We start from the raw sequence: 20,447 nt of genomic DNA on the forward strand, positions 1-20,447 counted from the left end.
GTTTCCACTTTGTTGGTCTATAACTTTTCGTAAGTCTCTTAAGATTCTCAATTTCTGTCATCATGTTTTTTCTTTCCCTCATGGTTTTATTTATTTTAGCTTTTTCTCTTTTTTTCTTAGTCTAGCTAAGGGTTTGTCCATTATGTTTCTTTTCAGAAAACCAACTCTTACTGTTGTTGTTTTTCCTATTGTATTTATTTCTACTCTAATCTATATGATTCCTTTCTTTCTGGTTACTTTGGGCTTGGTTTGTACCTCTTTCTCTAGTTATTTTTAAAAATAATCTCAACTTTTATTTTTGATTCAGGGGGTACATGTATAAATTTGTTACATGACTCTAGCTCTTTGAGGTATAAAATTAAATTGTCTGAGATCTTTCTCCTTTTAATTATATGCATTTATTGCTATGAACTTCCTCCTTAGTACTGCTTTTGCTGTATGCCATGAGGTTTGGTATGTTGTATTTCACTTTCATTTGTCTCACAATATTTTCAAATTTCTTTTTTGAGCCAATGGCTATTCAAGAATACTGTTTAATTTCCACATTTTGGTGAGGATTCCACTTTTGCTATTGATTTCTAGTTTCATCACATTGTGGTCAGAAAATATATTTGACATAATCTTAATCTTAAATTTGTTGAGATTTCTTTTGTGCTCTAACATGTGATCCATTCTTGGCAAAAGTCTGTGCTACCTTGACACAGAATGTGCATTCTGCTGTTGTTGGGCAGAATGTTTTGTTGTATATGTGTTGGGTCCATTTGGTTTATAGGGTTGTTCAAGTCCTCTGTTTCCTTATTGATCTGTCTGGATTTCCTATCTAGTGTTGAAAGTGAAATATTGACACCTCTTACTATTATTGTAATGCTGTCTAAGTCTCTCTTCAGTTCTACCAATGGTTGCTTCATATATTTTGATGATCTGATGTTGGGGGCATGTGGACTTATAATTGCTATATCATCCTGGTGGATTGACCCTTTTATGAAATGTCCATATCTGTCTCTTGTAATGGTTTTTGACTTAAAGTCGGCTGTGTCTCTTTTAAATATGACCACCTCTTCTCTCTTTTGTTTGCCATTTTCATAGAATATTTTTTTCCATCCCTTCACTTTTAGACTATGTGTGTCGTTAAATCTCAAGTGAGTTTCTTGCAGGCAGCATATAGTTGGGTGATGATTTTTTAAAAATCCATTTAATACTTTATATCTTTTGATTGGTGAACTTAATCCATTCACGTTTAAAGTAATTATTACAGGAAAGGATTTACTATTACCATTTTGTTACTCGTTTTCTGTTATATAGTAGGTCTTTTGTCTTTTTGTCTCTTGCTGTCTTCCTTTGTGTTTTGTCAGTCTTTCGTATTAAGATGCTTTGATTCCTTTCTGTTTTTCTTTTATGTAAGTTCTATAGATACTTTTTTCTGGTTGCCTTGGAGATTACATAAGATATCTTATAGTTATGATAGTTTAAGTTGATAACAACTTAAGTTTAATCACATGCAAAAATGCTATACTTTCAAATGTCATGATTTGCATCTGTTCATATTATGTACCTTTAAGCTATTGTGGTTATAGTTATTTTAAATAGTTTTGTCTGTCAGCTTTTATATTTGAATGAAAAGTGATTTAACTACCACCATTACAGTAATACAGTATTCTGTATTCATCCATATATTTGCCTTTACCAATGACTTTCATATTTTTTCATGCTATCATGTTGCTGTTTTGCATCCTTTCATTTCAATCTGAAAGACTCCCTTTGGCATTTCTGGTAAGGCAGGTCTAGTGGTGATTAACTCCCTAAGAGTTTCTCTCTGAGAAAGTCTTTATCTCTCTTTCGTTTTTGAAGGAGAGTTTAGCTGGGTCTGTTATTCTTTGTTGGCAGATTTTTTTTTCAGCCTTTTGAAAATATTGTCCCACTCCCTCCTGGACTGCAAGGTTTCTGCTGGAAAATCTACTGGTGATCTTGTGGAGGTTCCCTTGTACGTGATGAGTTGCTTTTCTCTTCCTGTTTTTAAAATTCTCTTTGACTTTTGACAATTTGATTATATTTTAGTGTGGTTTTTTTTTTTTGTTTCATTTAATTTGGTGATCTTTGGGCTTCTTGAAAATGGATCTCCATTTCCTTCTCTATATTTGGGTAGTTTTCAGGCATTATTTATTTAAATAAGCTTTCTGGTCCTTTCCATCTCTCTTGTCCTCAAACTCTCATAATGCATAAGCTGTTCTGTTTAATGGTGGCCTATGAGTCCATTAAGATTTTTTCACCTTTTTCATTCTTTTTCTCTTTTTTCCCCTTAACTGGATAATTACAAATGACTTGTGTTTGTTTAGTGAATTTTTTTTCCTGCTTGATCAAGTCTGCTGTTGAACCCTTGTAGTGAATTTTTCAATTCATTTATTGTATTCTTCAGCTCCAAAATTTGTTTTTAAAAATTTTTTTAAAGTCTTTTTGTTGATATTTGTAAAGATAAAAACAAAATTTTGTTAATTTTGCTTATGCATCATTTTCTTGAGCTTGTAGAGCATCTTTACAACAGCTATTTTGAATTATTTGCCAGGTAATTCATATACCTCTGTTTCTTTAGTCTAATTTCTGGAATTTTATTTTGTTCATTTATTTTTATTTTTATTTTTATTTTTTTTTGAGATGGAGTCTTGCTCTGTCGCCCAGGCTGGAGTGCAGTGGCGTGATCTCGGCCCACTGCAAGCTCTGCCTCCCAGGTTCATGCCAGTCTCCTGCCTCAGCCTCCTGAGTAGCTGGGACTACAGGCACCCGCCACCTTGTCTGGCTAATTTTTTGTATTTTTTAGTAGAGACTGGGTTTCACCATGTTAGCCAGGATGGTCTTGATCTCCTGACCTCGTCATCCATCCGCCGTGGCCTCCCAAAGTGCTGGGATTGCAGGTATGAGCCACCATGCCCGGCCTTATTTTGTTCATTTCTTTGGGCTATGTTTCCCTGTTTTCTTTATGTGTCTTGTGAGTTTGTGTTAAGATATATGTACTGAAAGAACAGACCTCTTCCACTTTTGTGGACTAGCTTTGGACAGTAGAAGACCTGCATCAATCAATCAGATGAGAGAGCCTCTGTAGCCTTTTTTGGAGGGATGGGAGAGGTTAATCTTTTCTGGGCCTGCACATGTAATTTCTTAGTTAGAAAGTCTTGCCTTTTTCTTTTTCAGGAATTTATAATCTCTTTCTTTCCCTGGCTGTAGCATTGCAAGTTCTCTGGTTCTACAGTAGCAAGCTACATCATTTGCTTTTTCTCAGCAGCCACCACCATCCTAAGTATCCTTGCTCCCTATTAGCACCTTGAGTCAGGTGAGAAAGATACCAGTTTCTTGGGCAGCCCTCCACAAAGCTGGAACATTAGACAAATATTCCACTCCTCTTCTTCATTCCTGAGGGAAAAGTCTCAAGTTTTGCGTCTTCTTCTTACTGTGCCAAGCCATGTTAACTGCAACAGGCCACCCTTTTGTCCCCTGATCTTCATTGTTCTCACTATCTCTCAGATACCCAGTCTCTGCTAGCTCTATCAGCACTTTGGATGGATGACACAGAAACGAATCCCTCTGGTAGCTCTTCAAAAAGTTGAAACATTGGACTCGCATTCCACCCTCTTTTTCTTCCAAGGGAATTGTTGCAAACCAGGATATTCTCTTCCAGGTGCTGAGCTGTGCTGGCCTGGGGGAGGAACTGATGTGGTAAAGTAAAATTGCCCTCCTTGTCTGTTTTAATGTTGCTGTTTTTGGATTTGCACCCACCTGGGATACTGCAACCTCTTAAATGGATTATATAATTCTTATAAAGGTGTTTTGTTTCACATATCATCATTAAATTGGCGTTTTTGTGGAGAAACAGGGTGGGGACTTCCTATTCTACCATCTTGCTAATGTCACTTGAGTTGATCTTTTTGCCTTTCTGTTCAAACATTTCTTTATCCTTGATAAACAAAAGCAACAACTGTATTAGCATATATCTCAATATTGACCATTTTATTTTTGTTTTTGAGATGGAGTTTTGCTTCGTTGCTCCAGGCTGGAGTGTAGTGGCCCCATCTTTGTTCACTGCAACCTCCACCTCTTGGGTTCAAGTGATTCTGCTGCCTCAGCTTCCCACGTAGCTGGGATTACACGCGTGCACCACCAAGCCTGGATAATTTTTGTATTTTTAGTAGAGATGGGGTTTCGCCATGTTGGCCCGGGCTAGTCTCCAACTCCTGACCTCAAGGGATTTGCCTGCCTCTGCCTCCCAAAGTGCTGGGATTACAGGCGTGAGCCACCATGCTCAGCCTCAATATTGACCATTTTGAATCAATTTTCCCATAATGTGCTCTTCCAATATGTAGATTTGATTCTTTTTTCACAAAAGTTTTTTTGAACAGTATTGTAAAATATTTGCTCTGTTTTATTTTTTTCTAGAACTCTATGTTCAAATGTCATATTCCCCTTGTTTATAGCTATTGTTTAGAAGAGGGCAAATGACAATTTAATTTATAAATATTCTCTCTAATCCTTAAGATTTTTTAATTTTTTTTGATGACTTTTCTTACTTCTATTTAAATCACTAGGATGTGGGGAAATATGGGACTACTGTGTTTTCTGTAGTTTCTTTTTTACCCCAGTGCTCTCTCCAATTTCACTTTAGTTTCTGCGGTAGCCCTATTTTTTTCTTCTTTTTTGAACATTGCCATGTTATTTTATTCTCTGCTGATTTTCTAAATACCTCCTCCCCGAGTTTCTGTCTTGTGTTATTGCTTTATAGGATTGTTGGCTTCATCCAATTTTCCTTTTTTAAATTAATGAGAAAATGTTTGGTCACAGTTTTCTTCTGCTTTATTACTAGTGAACATACTTCATCTTTTATTATTTTTTTCTGTACATTACTTTTTTCTTGTAGTATCATTGTATGATTCTTATAGATGTTTCATTTTATTTTATTTTTAATACAGTTTTATTTTGATAGCATTTGGGGTACAAGTGGTTTTTGGTTACATGGATGAATTGCAGTGGTGAAGTCTGAGATTACAGTGCACTCATCACCTGAGTGGTGTGCATTGTATCACATATGTAGATTTTTATCCCTTACCCTCTTCCCACCCTCCTCACTTCTGAATCTGCAATGTCTGTTACACCACTCTATACACCTTTGCATACCCATAGCTTAGCTTCCACTTAAAAATGAGGACATATGGTATTTGGTTTTCCATTTCTTAGTTATTTCACTTGGAGTAATAGGCTCCAACCTCATCCAAGTTGCTGCAAAAAACATTTTATTCTTTTTTTATGGCTGAGTAGTATTCCATGGTGTATATATACCACATTTTCTTCATTTACTCATCAGTTGATGGCTGTTTTAGATTGGTTTTGTATCTTTGCAATTGTGTATTGTGCTTTGATAAAAATATGTGTGCAGGTGTCTTTTTATATGATGACTTATTTTCCTTTGGGTAGACACCTAGTAGTGGGTTTGTTGGATTCAATGGTAGATCTACTTTCAGTTCTTGAAGAAATATCCATATTGTTTTCCATAGAGGGTATACTAATCTATATTCCTACCAGCAGTGTACGAGCCTTCCCTTTTCAGTAAAGGTTTCTTTAAAATTATTCATTATTGTAGGAACTGAATTTTTCTTTGATCAGTTAATTGCAGAAGGTTCATTTAGGAAGAAGGGTAAGGGTGATTTCTTTGTTCTGGTTCAGGATTTTGTATTAAATGTGATTAGCTGTTACCTTGCACCAGCCTATGGCAACAGGCCAAACTTTTTATCTCTGCTAACCCAGAGTCAGCATGTTTCCTGGAAATTTTTATTGTTTCTGGAATTAATTCCTTGTTTAGTTTTGCCTTCTTTGTCTCTGGGATCAAACCAAGTCCAGGAACCTCCTCTTGACAGTTGACTTTACTATTTACTATTATAGTAAATAAAGGTTATATTCCTTCCCTGTAAGCATTGTGTGTCAGTGGGCTTTTTTTCCTGTGAGATTTTAACCACTGTGAGTGCTCTCTTTGTATTATCTCGTCTCTTCTCCCTTTATTACCCCTCCCCTATAAATGTCTACTCCCTATCCCCCACCGTAATTCTTTCTTTTCCCAGTTTGGTTGCAATCACACCTAATTCAAAAAGGTGTGGCTTGGGTTCTATTAATTTCCCTAAAAATAGAGTTTGCTTTTTCTTTCTCATTCTCTGTCTTGCTCTCTCTATCTTTCTCTCTATGTCTCTCGAGGGTGAATTCTAGCAAGACAAGGAGGGACTCTGTTTTAGTGCTATGATGAACAAGTCAAAAATCTAAATGTCATTGACCAATTGGTGCTCTGCCTGAAAATTCCTCCTTTTGTGATTTCAGATACTTTTAGAGTGCAATAGGCAAATCATCCAGAAGTGAGGAAAGAAGCCTTAGTAATTGTCTAGAAGAGTTTGGCCTTTTGTAGACTAAGTCATTGAGGACCTAGCCCCTTATTCTCTTTCCAGATTCATTTTTGGCCACATGAACCAGATACTTCAGCCATATGGTACTCCTTAGAGTCTTTCCAAATAAACCACACTCATTTTTCTTTTTCTATTTTGTTTGTTGATTAAAATTTTTTTTATAATTTCAACTTCAATTTAGATTCAAGGGATACTTGTGCAGGTTTGTTACATGGGTATATTGCATGATGCGGAGATTTGAGGTATGATTGATTCCATCACCCAAGGAGTGAAGATAGTACTGAATTAGGTAGTTCTTCAACCTTTACCCCACTCCCTACCTCCCTGCTGTAGCAGTCCCTGGTGTCTATTGTTGCACCTTTATGACTGTGCGTACCCAATGTTTAGCTCCCACTTATAAGCGAGAACATATAGTGTTTGATTTTGTGACTTCCTCTAGGATTTCTAGTCTGTGTGCTTAGAGGTATTCATAATAGCCTCTGAGGATCTTTCGTATTTCTGTGAGATTGGTTATAATGTCAAATTTGTGTTTTTTATTATGTTTTTTGGATCTTTTCTCTTTTTTTTCTTCGTTAATCTTGCTAGTGGTCTATCAATCTTGTTTATTCTTTCAAAAAAACCAACTTTTGGTTTTATCGATTGTATAGAATTTTGGGTCTCAATTGCATTCAGTTCTGCTGTGACATTTGTTAGCTTTGGTGTTAGTTTGTTCTGCTAGCTTTGGGGTTAATTTTTTCTTTTTTTTTTTTTTGTAGGTATGTGTTAGGTCATTAATTGAGATCTTTCTAACTTTTTAAGGCAATTGTTTAGCACTATAAACTTTCCCCTTATTACTGCTTTCGCCTCATCCCAGAGATTTTGATATGTTGTATCTCTATTTTCATTTATTTCAAATAATTTTTTGACTTCTGCCTTAATTTCATACTTTACCCAAAAGTCATTCAGGAGTGTTTAATTTACATGTAATTGTGTGGTTTTCTGAGATCTTCTTGGTATTGATTTTTGTTTTTGTCCTACTTTGGTCTGAGAATATGATTCATATAATTTTGATTTTTTTGAGTTTGTTGAGATTTGTTTTATGGCTGAGTATGTGGTTGATCTTGGAGTATGTGCCACGTGCAGAAGAGAAGTATGTATATTCTGTGGTTGATGGGTAGAGTATTATGTAGATGTCTATTAGGTCCAATTGGTCAAGTATTAAATTCAAGTCCAGAATTTCTTTGCTAGTTTTCTGCATTGATGATCTGTCTAATGCTGTCAGTGGGGTGTTGGAGTCTCTCTCTATTATTGTGTGGCTCTCTAAGTCTCTTTGTAGGTCTAGAAGTACTTGTTTTATGAATATGGGTGCTCCAATATTGACTGCATATATATTTTGGATAGGTAAGTCTTCTGGTTGAGCTACATCCCTTATCATTAGGTAATGCCCTTCTTTGTTTTTTTTACTGTTATTGGTTTACAGTGTGTTTCATCTGTTAGAAGAATAGTGATCCTTGGTCTTTTCTATTTTCCATTTGTGTGACAGAACTTTCTCCAACTTTTTACTTTGAGCCTATGTGTGTTGCTATATGTGAGATGGGTCTCTTGTTTTATTCAGTTTGCCTCTGTGTGCCTTTTAAGTGGGGCATGTAGACCATTTGCATTCAAAGTTAATATTGATATGGGCAGTTTTGACCCTGTCATGAAACTGTTAGCTGGTTGCTTTATAGTTTCTATTGTGTGGTAGTTCTATACGGCCTGTAAACTATGTACTTAATTGCCACACTCACTTTCTCACATAGGCCTTTGCAAATTATACCCTTGGTTTGAAACAATCTTTGCCTACCTTTCTATCTGGGTAACTCCTGCTCATCTCTTCAGCTTTGGCTTAGATGTTACTTGTTTGGGAATATTTCCTGACACCTCTCTTCCTTCCCCCTGGTCCAACGTGCTTGCCTTATCATGGCACTTACCATATATGGCCTGTTTTTCAGTGTCCCAAAATAGACTGGATTTCATTGAGGGCAGGAATAGCATTTGGTTTACCATTCTATCCCCAGCACTCAAAATATTGCCTGGCCCACAGTAGGTGCATGATAAATATTTGATGAATAAATGTTCACTGCCTATTTCAAAGCATACTGTATTATGTATTAATCAATGAATGGCTGATATGTCCTGAAATTCTGGACAATATGTGTGTTCAGTACTGGAATTACTATTAAAATAAATATTCTTTTTAGTATTTTTGTATTTTCATAAGAGTTAAAGTACTCATATTTTGTGTTTCAAATATCTTAATAGTTGGCTGAAAAATGTCAAACCATAGATAGTCTAAGATCCATGAGGCTAGAGATTTTTGTTTGTTTTGTTCATTTCTGAATCCCTATCACCTAGAAAAGTGCTTGGTACATACTGGGCACTCAATACATGTTTTCTGAATGCCCAAAGGAAAACATGGAGTTTGCCTCCTTAAATATTGTGAACTATACCTGTCTCTTGTCTTACCTAGTCCTGGCCCTGTGAGGCTTAATTGAATATGTGAAGGTCTATTGAATTCCTCCCCGCAAAAAGAGGTCTTCAGTATAAACATAGCACATATTTTCTGGGTAGAATTGGGGCAGCTAATGAAGGTTTTTGTGCCCTAGTGAAAAGTCTGCTACATCCTTGATCTTAGGGTCTTGAAATCACAAGGACCACCTTCTCTCTCATTCACCCTAAAGTGAAACGTGATAGCCAATAAGTCCTGCCTTTGCAGAGTTCAATCAGTCTAGGTGTTAAAGATGCCTGAGCAGTAACAAGTCACTGTACATTAGGAAAATTTCTGTGATAAATGTGAGAGATAAAAACCAAAATGCAGTAAAAAATATGACCTAAGATAATTAAGAAAATAGAACAGAACCCACCAACAGTTATAAACTATAAATTGGAAAACTCGAACATCAGCACAGATATTTGGGAAGTTATAACATCCATGAAACAAGAACAAGATGCTCTGGAGAGAACACAGTCAGGAAAAAAAGAAAAGGGTTCCTGGAAATTAAAAAAAATCTTGGCAAACCAAAACATTCAATAGAAGGGCTGGAAGATTAAGTCAAGAGACTCTCCCAGAAAGTAGAATGAAAAGAAAGACTCAGAACATCAGAGAATAAAGATAAAATAAAGGGTCACCTGGCAGGTCCAAAATTTAACTAAGACTGTTTTCTAGATGAAAGAACAGAAAAACAAACAACCAACCAAAAAATAACGAAGAGGAGAAAATTATAAAGAAATATCAGAAGAGAACTCCCCCAAATCTTCCAATTGAGAGTCTCCTGAATACTCAGAAACAATGAATGAAATAAGTTCAATACCTCTAAAATTACAAAACAAAAAGGATAAAGAGAGGAACTTAAAGCTTTTAAAGGAGAGAAGTGGGGCACTTACCAAAAGATGAAAGTCAGACTAACATCAGATTTACCATCAGCAACACAAGATGCCAGAGGACAGTGGAGTGATCCCTTCAAATGGCTCTCAACCTAAAATTCGATATTGTGTCAGACCATGAGACAAGTGTGAGGCAGGACAAAGACATTTTCAAGCAGAAAGCCTCATAACTTTTGCCTCCCATGATCTTTTTCTTATGAAATATGTTTAAGATATGCTACAACAAAGCAAGAGAATCAATTAAGAAAGGGGGTGGCATGGGGTGAGGCAACAGTGACTCCAGCCCAAGAGAGTAATTAAAGGAAGTCCCAGGATGCAGCTGAGCAGCAGACCTGACAATCAGCCTTGAGTGGGTGACACCACGAAGGCCCGTATAACAAAGTGCACATTTTCCTCCACTGTGAACCATAGTTCAAAGACAGACTTATGTACATATCATTTATTCATTTTCAACTTTTAGAATCAATCTTTAGACCAATAAAAAGGATTTAAGTTTGGCTACAGAAAAGAACACAAATGTTTTAAACCTCTATAGTGAAATAGAAAAAAAAATAGATAGGTTGGAGGGAGAAGTGAAGAGGAGGTGAGGAGTGGGTAATAACCTCATCTTACCAGCTAGGGAGTGTTTATAATTGATGAACTGAAACAAAACAAAACAGCCTTCTGTATGTTACTTAGAGTTGCAGAAATAATCATTAAGGAAATTAAACTGGGTATGCCTATATTTTTGGAAAAAGAAAGTGGAGAAGTAAAGTAAATGACTTAAATCTTCATCTGATTTTGGAAAAGGTCTAATATTTATAAATCCAGAAATGGTAATATATGTACATAATTTACAGTTTTTGGGGTAACCATCTGATGTACCTTCTGAAGTTTGAGAGTAATTTTGTCTGGGGAGTGGGACTGGGGCTGTGGTGATGGAGGTGGGGGCGTGAAGAGTCTCTTGCTTTACTAGATATATCTTAATGTAGTATTTGATTTTGTAACTCTTTGCATGTATTGCTTTGATTGAAAACATTAAAAGTACTTAAAAAGGAAACTAGTATACTGTAAACACTTGATATATGGCAGCTGTTATTATATTAGTAAGAGGGCAGGGAAATAATCCAGAATTATATTAAGGAGTTGTTATGGCAAAGTATTTGAAAGCATGGATTTTTGGCTAAGTTTGAGTCCTGGCTCATGGATGTATATGGTTGGCCTTGGCAATGCTCAGGTTCTCATCTGTAAAATGGGGATGATAGTACTATCCACTACACATCATTGTTAGGAAGATTATACGTAATATTCCATATAAAACTGTTAGCATGATGTCGGGCCTATTATAAAGATAATAATAAATATTTCTTATTTTATTCAGTATTATTAATTTTAGAATAAATTTGATTTCAAGGAACAAAGGACCTACACGTGGCTCCAATTTTACTGTAGGTATTAACAAGCTTTGTGACACAGAATAGATAATTTCAATTGCCCACAGCATTGTTTCTCTTTAAAAAAGTAGTTATAATCCTATCTGCTCTTGTAACTTTAGAATCAATTGCAAAAGTTAATGGAGTCTTTAAGAATAAAAACTTTAGCAATAATCCCTGGGGGGAAATGTGGACTCTGCAGCTGATAAAGCTCTTATATGTAAGTGTTCAGAGTGGAACCTTCTGTAGGCTTGCTCCTGAAATAGATACAGGCTCACAGTCCCTTATTGAAAACTCTGGAGCCAGATATATTTAGAAATTCAGGATTTTCTGGTTGTAGAAAGACAATATGGTGTTGTCTGCCATTTTATTATGCAATAACTCCAGTGACATCTGAGAAAGTACCCTGTAATCAAACACATTAATGTTTTTATATTAGAAAATATTAATTCACAAGTATTAGGTAGGCTTTAAGAAGCCATCATTAAATACATAACATTCCAGGTCAGATATTGCTGCACAAATGGGTTCAAGTCAGATCAGGTTTTGCCGTCAAGTAGGTTTTGAAAAAACTTTGCATTTTCTATGCTTTTTTTGTATTTTGAAGTTGTATTGAGCATTTGAGGATCTGTACAGCCATCCCATATACTTTTGTGATTTTTCTTTCCCATATACTTTTGGAAAGTTCACTTCTTTGGTACATGGTTCTGAAATGAGAAGATTATATTTTAACAGTAATGATGAAACAGCCATTTTAGTGCCAGACATTTGAGGCTGCAAAATCATACGCTAAAAATACTTGGGGGAACTATTTTTGAATTTTAAAAGATAATTATTGGAATGAGGTTTATGGTTATTTTTGTTGTTGTTGTTTTCCTACAGGAAAAAGAGCCTGTGGATTTCTCAGTCAAATCTCAAGCGGATAGAGAACTTCAGTTCTTTGACCACAATCTGATGGAATCCATTAAAATGGGTGATCCCAAAGTTCATGAATTCCTTAGGTTACTTGCTCTCTGCCACACTGTAATGTCAGAAGAGAATAGTGCAGGTAAGTGAAAAGTTATGTCTGAGTGGTGAACCTTGTTTTTGTTTTTTAAAATTGAAACTGATACTAAATTTGAAGGATTTACAAATTAAGCGTTTGAGCAGTGAGCCTTGTTTTCTGTTTTTGTTTTTTAACACAGAAACTGATGTTAAATTTGAAGGATTTTCAAGTTAAAGATAGAACATAGTTTATATCCCATATATTTTGAAAAAATGTGGAGAGATTTAAGTGAAAAAGAAAAGAAATAAGGACAATGGAAAAGTGAGGACCCAAATATGCTAGTCAAGGGATGACATAGTTCTAACAGTTGAGCACCACATTTGACTGTAAGCTTCTGGGTAGCCAGGACAAATAGCGAAATACGGTTGAGTCACACATCTCTCATTATTAGTATGCATATCTAATAGATGCAGATGACCTTCAGGCATATGCTTAGAATGAATTTTCCCAGTAACAGAGATACATTGACCTTGATATTAGAATAGTCTTATTTAGGCTCCATTATGAGAAGGTCCTCACACTTGTGAGATGGTTGTTTGGAACTCAGGGTTCATAGGATAGAACAAAACCAGCTGCGCCACTTAACATTTTGAAGCTGTGAGACAGGTAGATAATGGCATAGTGAACTGGCTTCTTGCCCTAGTTGAACCTAATCTATTCCATTTATATGTTTTCCTCAGCCCACTAATTCTTCCTACAAGGTCTTTGGTTCTTTCTCAAATCTGTTTAATTTTATATCTCAATTTTATTTCTTGAAATCTGTTAAATATATTGCATGTGCTCTTTCTAATACTTCCAATATCTAATTTTTTTTTTCAGATCTTATTCTGCATTGTTTCTGTTGGTTCTTAGGCTTTACTTGTTGTTGTTTTATACTTTTCACTGTGAGCTGACCATTTTACTTTGAACTTAATTTATATAAATTTTTTGGGTCCAGTTGGTTCCTCCAGAAAGGATTTACATTTGCTTCAATGTTCTAATGTAGGAACATTTTAAACTAAAGTTTCAACTTGATTTCTTTCAGGCCACCTAGATATTGTGAATTCAGAATGCAAGTTTACAAGAGAGTCAGTGATTGGTTATAAATTCTTGGCAGATATTTTTTTCCCTTCCAATTATAAGGAGGGTTCTATTTAGGCAAGTTTTATTCCAAGCCCTGTTCAAGGGGTCATGGGTGTCCAATTTACCCTTATATTGAGAGTAGTCTTTGGGGGACCCAGTTTTGAGAGGCCATCTTTCACTGGACTCTCACCTTAGACAGGTACTGGGCTATGGCTTTTTAAATTAAAGCCCAGAGACATTGGAAACCAATGATCAAGTTCTCCTGGTTGAGAAAATGCCCTCAAGGCAAATGCTGGCTAATGTGCTTCTTTAATCCCTTAAGTGTTCTTTTTCTCAGTCTCTGACCTGAACAGTTCTTACTTTCTTGCAAGTTCATGAATGTATTTAAGAATATTAAAATGCTTTTATAGTTGTTTGTAGCAGTTGAGATTGGTCCTGACACCCATTCCACCATGTTACCAGAAGTAGAACTTATGTTATTTCATGGGTAGATCAAGTAATTGCTTCAAGTTTTTTCCTTTTGTGAATTTCAAAAATTCATTCATGCCTATTGTATCAAGTGAAACAATACAATACAAAAATTTATAAAGGTGAAGCTAATGGTAGCTTCCCTGAACTCCAGTCTCACCCCTGCAGAGGTAACCAGTGGTAACATCTGGTGTGTATCATTTCACCCTTTCCTCTGGCTCATAAATATATACATATATTCAAGAATATTTCTGGATATTTAGGTGATTTGTTTCTGTTTAACAAAAAGAACTCATAGTATAGCCATTAGTATGCAACTTGTCTACTTAACAAGTATCTTGGACATGACTATAAATCAGGAAATATGGGTCTAGCTCTGCCTAATTAATAGTTTTTAAACATTAAACTAATTAATTTTCAAATTAATTTTTACATATAAATATAATTTTATATAAGGGCTTACTTTATATATGCTGTTTTATAAACTCTCTCTCTATATATGTATATATACATATAACTTATTTTATTCTTTTTATCTCCTCTCCCCTCTTACCCCCACTCCAACTACACATAATATCAGGTAACAAGTATTAACATCCTGGTTTGATTTCTTACATTTCAAGGGATTTCTCGTATGCATTCTCATAAAATGGTCATTAGTGGCAGACTGAAGTAGAATTTGGAGTATCTCTCCATCACTCTTTAGCTGTGTGATCTCATCAAACTCATATAACCTCTTTCAGTCATAGGTTCCACCAGTATAAAATGGAAATAATAATTTTAATAATCTCTACCTCAAAGACTGCCCTGAGGATTATTTGAGTTAATATATATTAAAATGTTTTAGTTTATAAAACATTCATGGCACATCTCTAGTCACAGAAAATATGAAGGTTTGATCTCTAACCTAAGAAACTGAGCACAGTGAAGAGGCAGACTCGGAAATGGATGTTTTCCTATAAGATGACAAGGGCTGTAGCAGTGATATGCGTAGAGTCCTATGGTGTCCCAGAGGACAGATACCAGATTGAGCTGTTGGTGAGTAGAAAAGATCTGAGGACAGGAAAGATTTTTAGACCTGATGCTTGAGTTGGGTGTTAAATAATGAGTTGGAGTTGGCATTGGAACTCTATGAATGTTAACTATTATTGTCAGTATTGATATACTTGTTTCTTTACCTTTTAGGAGAGCTGATTTACCAAGTTCAGTCACCTGATGAAGGGGCTCTAGTGACTGCTGCTAGAAATTTAGGGTTCATTTTTAAATCCCGGACCCCAGAGACCATAACAATAGAAGAATTGGGAACACTAGTTACTTATCAATTACTTGCCTTTTTGGATTTCAACAACACCAGAAAAAGGATGTCTGTCATAGGTATGGTTGGTAGCTAAGACTATTTTTGATCTTTTCATACTGTTGTGGTTATGCTTTTCAAGGATTGTTTCACTTTTGGCTACGTGCTGAGGGTTGTGATAGTTTTAAAACTTCATGTATAAACTCTTGTGTTGCTCAACCTAGCCTCAATTCTGCAGTGATATATAACTAACATTTAACAAGTGCTCATTATGTGCCCAGCACTGTTCTAAATGCCTTATATGAGTATATACAATGTATCAATAAAAATATAAAAAATTTTTAAAAATAAACCACAAAAATGCTCTCCATGAATTAATTTATTTAATTGTCCCAACAATCCTAATAAGGTAGGAACTATTATATTTATACCCATTAACAGATAATGAAGCCAAGACACAGAAAGGTTGAGTAACTTGCCCAGGTTAGCATAGTTTGAAGTAGAATAGCTGGGATTCAGACCTAGGAAGTGTGACTGCATAGCCCATTCACTCGTTCACTATACAATACTGGCTCAGGATGAGTTTCTAAATTGCTTGGCACATGATAGTTGTGAACATCGTCATCAGCCTTCTCATTATCATTTATTTTCTCTGTCCACCTCCATTGCTGGAGAGGACCACCTAATATTGTATTTAGCACCACAACAAATCTGTGCTTTCCTGACTCAATGCTAACTCTCAGTGCTGTGTCAATGTCCCTCTCATTCATATTTAGTGCCTTTTTCCATGGATATTCTAAATCTTGGCTATTTCCTCAGGTTCTCAACACTGCTACCATCTTCTTTACTCTTGAAAGCTAAATTCATCTCCTATTTCTCTAAGAAAATAAAGGCCCTCAGGAATGCACACCATTAAGTCTTTTCCCCATCCTCCCCCTTCATCCCTAAGCTGTATCTTTAATAATTTACTCTCTGCATCAGAAAACAATTGCTCTTTTTCCTTTTCAAAGCTGAAGGTTTTTCCAGTCCCATTCCTTATCCCTCCTTGCTTGCTCACTTCTTGCTTGTGCCTTCAATTTTTCAATTACTGGCTCCTTCCTTCAGCCCACAACTATATTATCCTCCTGTTTCCTGAAAGATAGTCTTCATATTCTGGTGTCCACTGACTTTGCCACTTTATTTTTCTGCTTTCCATCACAGATTAATTTCTCAGGTCAGTTTTTGCTTCTTGCCTTTCTTACTCTTTTCATCCCATTAGGGTTAAGTTTCTTCTTCCTCTATTCAAGAAGAAATGCTTTCTCAGAGGTTTCCATTAACCTTGTAACTTCCCAGTCCAATGGCTTTTCCTTATTAATCTGTTCATCTATCTATTTTTTTAAACTTAGTAGTATTTGAGACTGTTGGCCCTGTTTTCTTGACACTCCTGTATTGGTCTCTGTAAACTTTCTGGCTCCTGTTTCTCTTCTTGTCCCATTGTTTTATTTCTCAAGCTCCTTTGCTGACTATTCTCCTTCATCCCATTCTTCAATATTGATGTCCTTTTCTCTTTTTAGCTCCTGTGTTTTTCTTGGATGATCTTGACCATATACATGGTGGTAGCTATTGCTTATATTCTGTGACCTTCTTATACAGCTCTTTAGCTTCAGTCTCTTGCTAGAGTCCAAACACACATTTTCAGCTTCCATTATGTCCTGTCACTGGATTGTACTATAGTTACCTAAAGTTTTATGTCAAATCTGGAACTTTCTTTCTCACAACTATAGTTCTTTCTATAATCTGTATTAAAATTCACAGTTACCTCTCTCATTGTATGCTTGTCCATGAACTTTATAATGAATTCTTTTATTGAATTGTTGCAAATGCATGTAACATGCATGCCCCATTTAAGACAAGAGGAGACTAAATGCAAAGATTTTAAGTAACTTGCCAAAGATTGTCACACAGCTGTAACACAACTTGTGGCACAGTTGGGTAAGAGGCAGATCAGATATGTGAACCCAGGTTTTCCAAAATCTGGTCTTTTAAGCCCTATTATAGCTCACTCACTTTTTTCCATAGCTTTTGTGCCCCTTGGCTAATGGTTCTCAAACTTTATTAGCTCCCATCAGCATCACCAGGAGGGCTTGTTACAACACAGATTGCTGGGCCCCAGCCTCTAGTTTCTAATTTAGCTAGTCTGAGGTGGGGCCCACCAATTTGCATTTCTAACAAGCTTGTGGGTGATGCTGATGCCACTGGCCAGGGAATCACGGTTTGGGGACCACTTCTCTAGACTAATAGATCCTCAAATACTATCCATTATTTTCCCCAGAGATGTTTGAGACATTTCTCTAATCCATCTCCTTCTCTTCCACTCTCAGGCCTTAACATCTCTAGAATATTCTGTTGTCACCCTGTTTGTAATTCTCTCCTCAGAGGCATCAGAATTATATTTATTAAAATGGCCTCAGAAACCCCTTTTTAATCATAAAAGCTTTTTGTCCTTTTTTCCTAATTCCCAGTACCCTGCCTTAGTTAAGATTCTTGTCACTGCTTGCTTGTATTATTGTAATATCTTCAAAATTATTCACTTTAAAAATAATCCTCTATAATGTCACCAGGATATTCTTTCTAAAACATAGGCCTGATTTTACTACCCCCTACTTAAAAAGCATAGGTGGCTTCCCAAACCTTAAAAGAAAAAGTCATAGGCCGGGCGCGGTGGCTCACGCCTGTAATCCCAGCACTTTGGGAGGCAGAGGCAGGCAGATCAGGAGATCGAGACTATCCTGGCTAACACAGTGAAACCCCGTCTCTACTAAAAACACAAAAAATTAGTCAGGCATGGTGGCGGGCACCTGTAGTCCCAGCTACTCCGGAGGCTAAGGCAGGAGAATGGTGTGAACCCGGGAGGCAGAGCTTGCAGTGAGCCGAGATTGCGCCACTGCACTCCAGCCTGGGCGACAGAGCGAGACTCCGTCTCAAAAAAAAAAAAAAAAAAAAAAAGAAAAAGTCATTAGTATGACGTGCAAAATTATTTGCAATCTGATCTCAATCTACTTTTCTTCTACTTTCCAAAACTTTGAGCTCAACTAGACCTCACCATCCCTGGATGCATTGTTGCTGTTACACCCTTTGGACATGGTGTTCCCCTATCTTGAATACTCCTTTCCCCCACTTCTCTTCTTGGAAATGTTCCCTACTACTCATCTGGTAATGTCCAATTCAAATGTTACCCATTTTTCAATTCTTTTTCTATTCTCCAAATAACCACATGCTTCTGTGTTCCCCAGAATGCCTTGTTCATAACACCAGTGTGATATTAGTCCCATGACACTCACAACTATCCCAGTCATTAAACTGTGTGCTACCTGAGGCAAGTGCTATACCTTAGTCTTCCTGAACTGCCCAAGGCCAAGCACAGAACTTGGCACCTGATAGGTTTTCTATAAATGTTTATGAAATACTACGCAACCCAATACTTTGTAAATTATGAATATCCTACTCATTGTATTTAATCAATTTATTACTACTTAAAAAGTGTTTATACGTAACAGTAGGGTTTTTGGTCTCTAATTACTAGAAACTAGCCTTGAAAGATGGCTCTCAGCAGGTAAAAACCAAACAACATCTGAGAATGTTTATTTTTATTTTTTGACAACAGGGAAGTGATCACCAGTGCCACTGATGAGCACACATGCCGTTCTAGGTGTTGACTTAATGTTGTATCAGCAGGAGCTATCTTCTATTTGCAGTCTCAGGGGAGGTGTTATTGATGGTGGTTTGGCCCAGAGTTGGTTTCTTTTTGCTCTGAGAGTGTTGACAAAAACCTAAAATTGCTACACAGGGAGATGTTTGGCTTTTCCTCAGCATTGGTCACCATTACAGGCTGTGGAGAAATTGCAGCCTGACCACAAACATCAGATGTTTGCCTTAATGGATCCCATATGAGGAAAGGTAGTGCTCTACCACAGAATGCATGAAGGTTTGCTGGATTTATTTTTATTCTGTTTGGTTTTTAATCGGGAGGATTTTTAGAGGGACTCTACCAGGGCAGAAAAGTCTTTGCATGATAACAAGGCAGAAAACGATCCTGGTCTCATGATCGTCACATGGGTTGGTCTGTAGGAACAACACCCTGATGCGAAGGCTCAGGCATTGCTTCTGTTGCTGCCGATCCTCCCCTTTCTCCTCCTCCTCCTCCTTCTGCTTCCTTGTTTTGGGGTGGCAGCCATTATTCACTAAATCATCAGTGTATAATTTCAATACCAGTAGTACTTTCATTCTGAAGAAAGAGCCCTGATTTAAGTCAGAAGTATCTACATAAAAATTGATTTCTATAAAGGATTTTTTTCCAGAGGGAACACAATCTACTATATTAGTAAAAAATATAAATGGCATTATATAGTTTTGGAAGGACCAATTCTACTAATTCTGTAAATAGAAATACAGAGATAAAATTCAGAGATAGCTATTAACAGGAGCAAGTGGCAGATAACCATTAAAGAAGAATAAATTACAAGACGCTTCTTGGAAGGCTCTTACGAGATCTTTAGATAAAAGTTGCTCAACTCTAAACTTTTTCAAGATGATCAAAGTACAAATCACACTGTCATGTGACAGGCATTTCTCTGTGTAGATATATGAACAGCGGCAATATGGCAAAATAGAATTATTTACCACCCTTCACAGTGCTGCTGTTGCATCTAACTGGACACCATTTGTGACATTTTTTCTTTCCTTTATGTCACAAAGGCATAACTTCTGCTTTCAGTAAATTGTGCACAATTTTGGTTCATCTTAATTAAGTAAATATTGATTTAAGTGCCCCCTATGTTCTAGGGTCCTCAAGCTAAGGGAGAATGTGAAAAGTTGAAAGGTAGTTCTATGTGGCTGCATCCAAGAGAACATGGTGAAACAGACTGGATAGTGCAGCTCTTAATAAGCTCTGTATGCCATGTCAAGGAGTCCAAACTTCATAGAAGGGAGAGGGAAGCTATTGCAGGATTCTAAGCAGCAGCGTGAAGATGACTGTAACTGGAATATACGGAAGAGTCTGAAAGGAAACAGTACTGGAATGGGTAAAGCCAGTTAAGTTAAAGTGATTTTCTAGGCAAGAGAGAAGTGGCAGAGAGAAATCCGTGGCTTCCCTTAGATGTATGGTTGGTGAAGGGAGAACTGTGAGTGATGCCCAGATTTCTGGTTTGGGAGACTGAGTGGATGGTGAAGCTGATTACTAAGACTGGGGATATAAGAGGAGTAGCTAATTATTGGAGGAAGGTAATATGTCCAGTATGAGTTTGGTGTGCCTGGGCATATCCAGGAGACTTTCAGTTGGTAGTTGGATGTGCAGGTCA

At 36.6% G+C, this 20,447-nt stretch overlaps 1 protein-coding gene across 2 annotated transcripts in view; it reads left to right on the forward strand.

Moving 5' to 3' along the window:
• ATP8B4 (ATPase phospholipid transporting 8B4 (putative)) overlaps nt 1-20,447 on the forward strand; it is a 272,392-nt gene that overhangs the window by 181,887 nt on the left and 70,058 nt on the right. Inside the window, exons 15-16 of one of the 2 annotated variants that reach the window (XR_004030436.1) lie at nt 12,125-12,290; nt 15,003-15,191. Coding sequence is in view for 1 of the 2 variants with exons in the window: in XM_012507151.2 (XP_012362605.1) it covers nt 12,125-12,290 (166 nt within the window). In the remaining variant the exon portion in view is untranslated. The remainder of the gene's footprint in view (nt 1-12,124; nt 12,291-15,002; nt 15,192-20,447) is intronic. The other variant, XM_012507151.2, reaches the window with a different exon arrangement.

This window comes from Nomascus leucogenys, chromosome 6 (genome assembly GCF_006542625.1).
Source record: "Nomascus leucogenys isolate Asia chromosome 6, Asia_NLE_v1, whole genome shotgun sequence".
Taxonomy (NCBI): Eukaryota; Metazoa; Chordata; class Mammalia; order Primates; family Hylobatidae; genus Nomascus; species Nomascus leucogenys.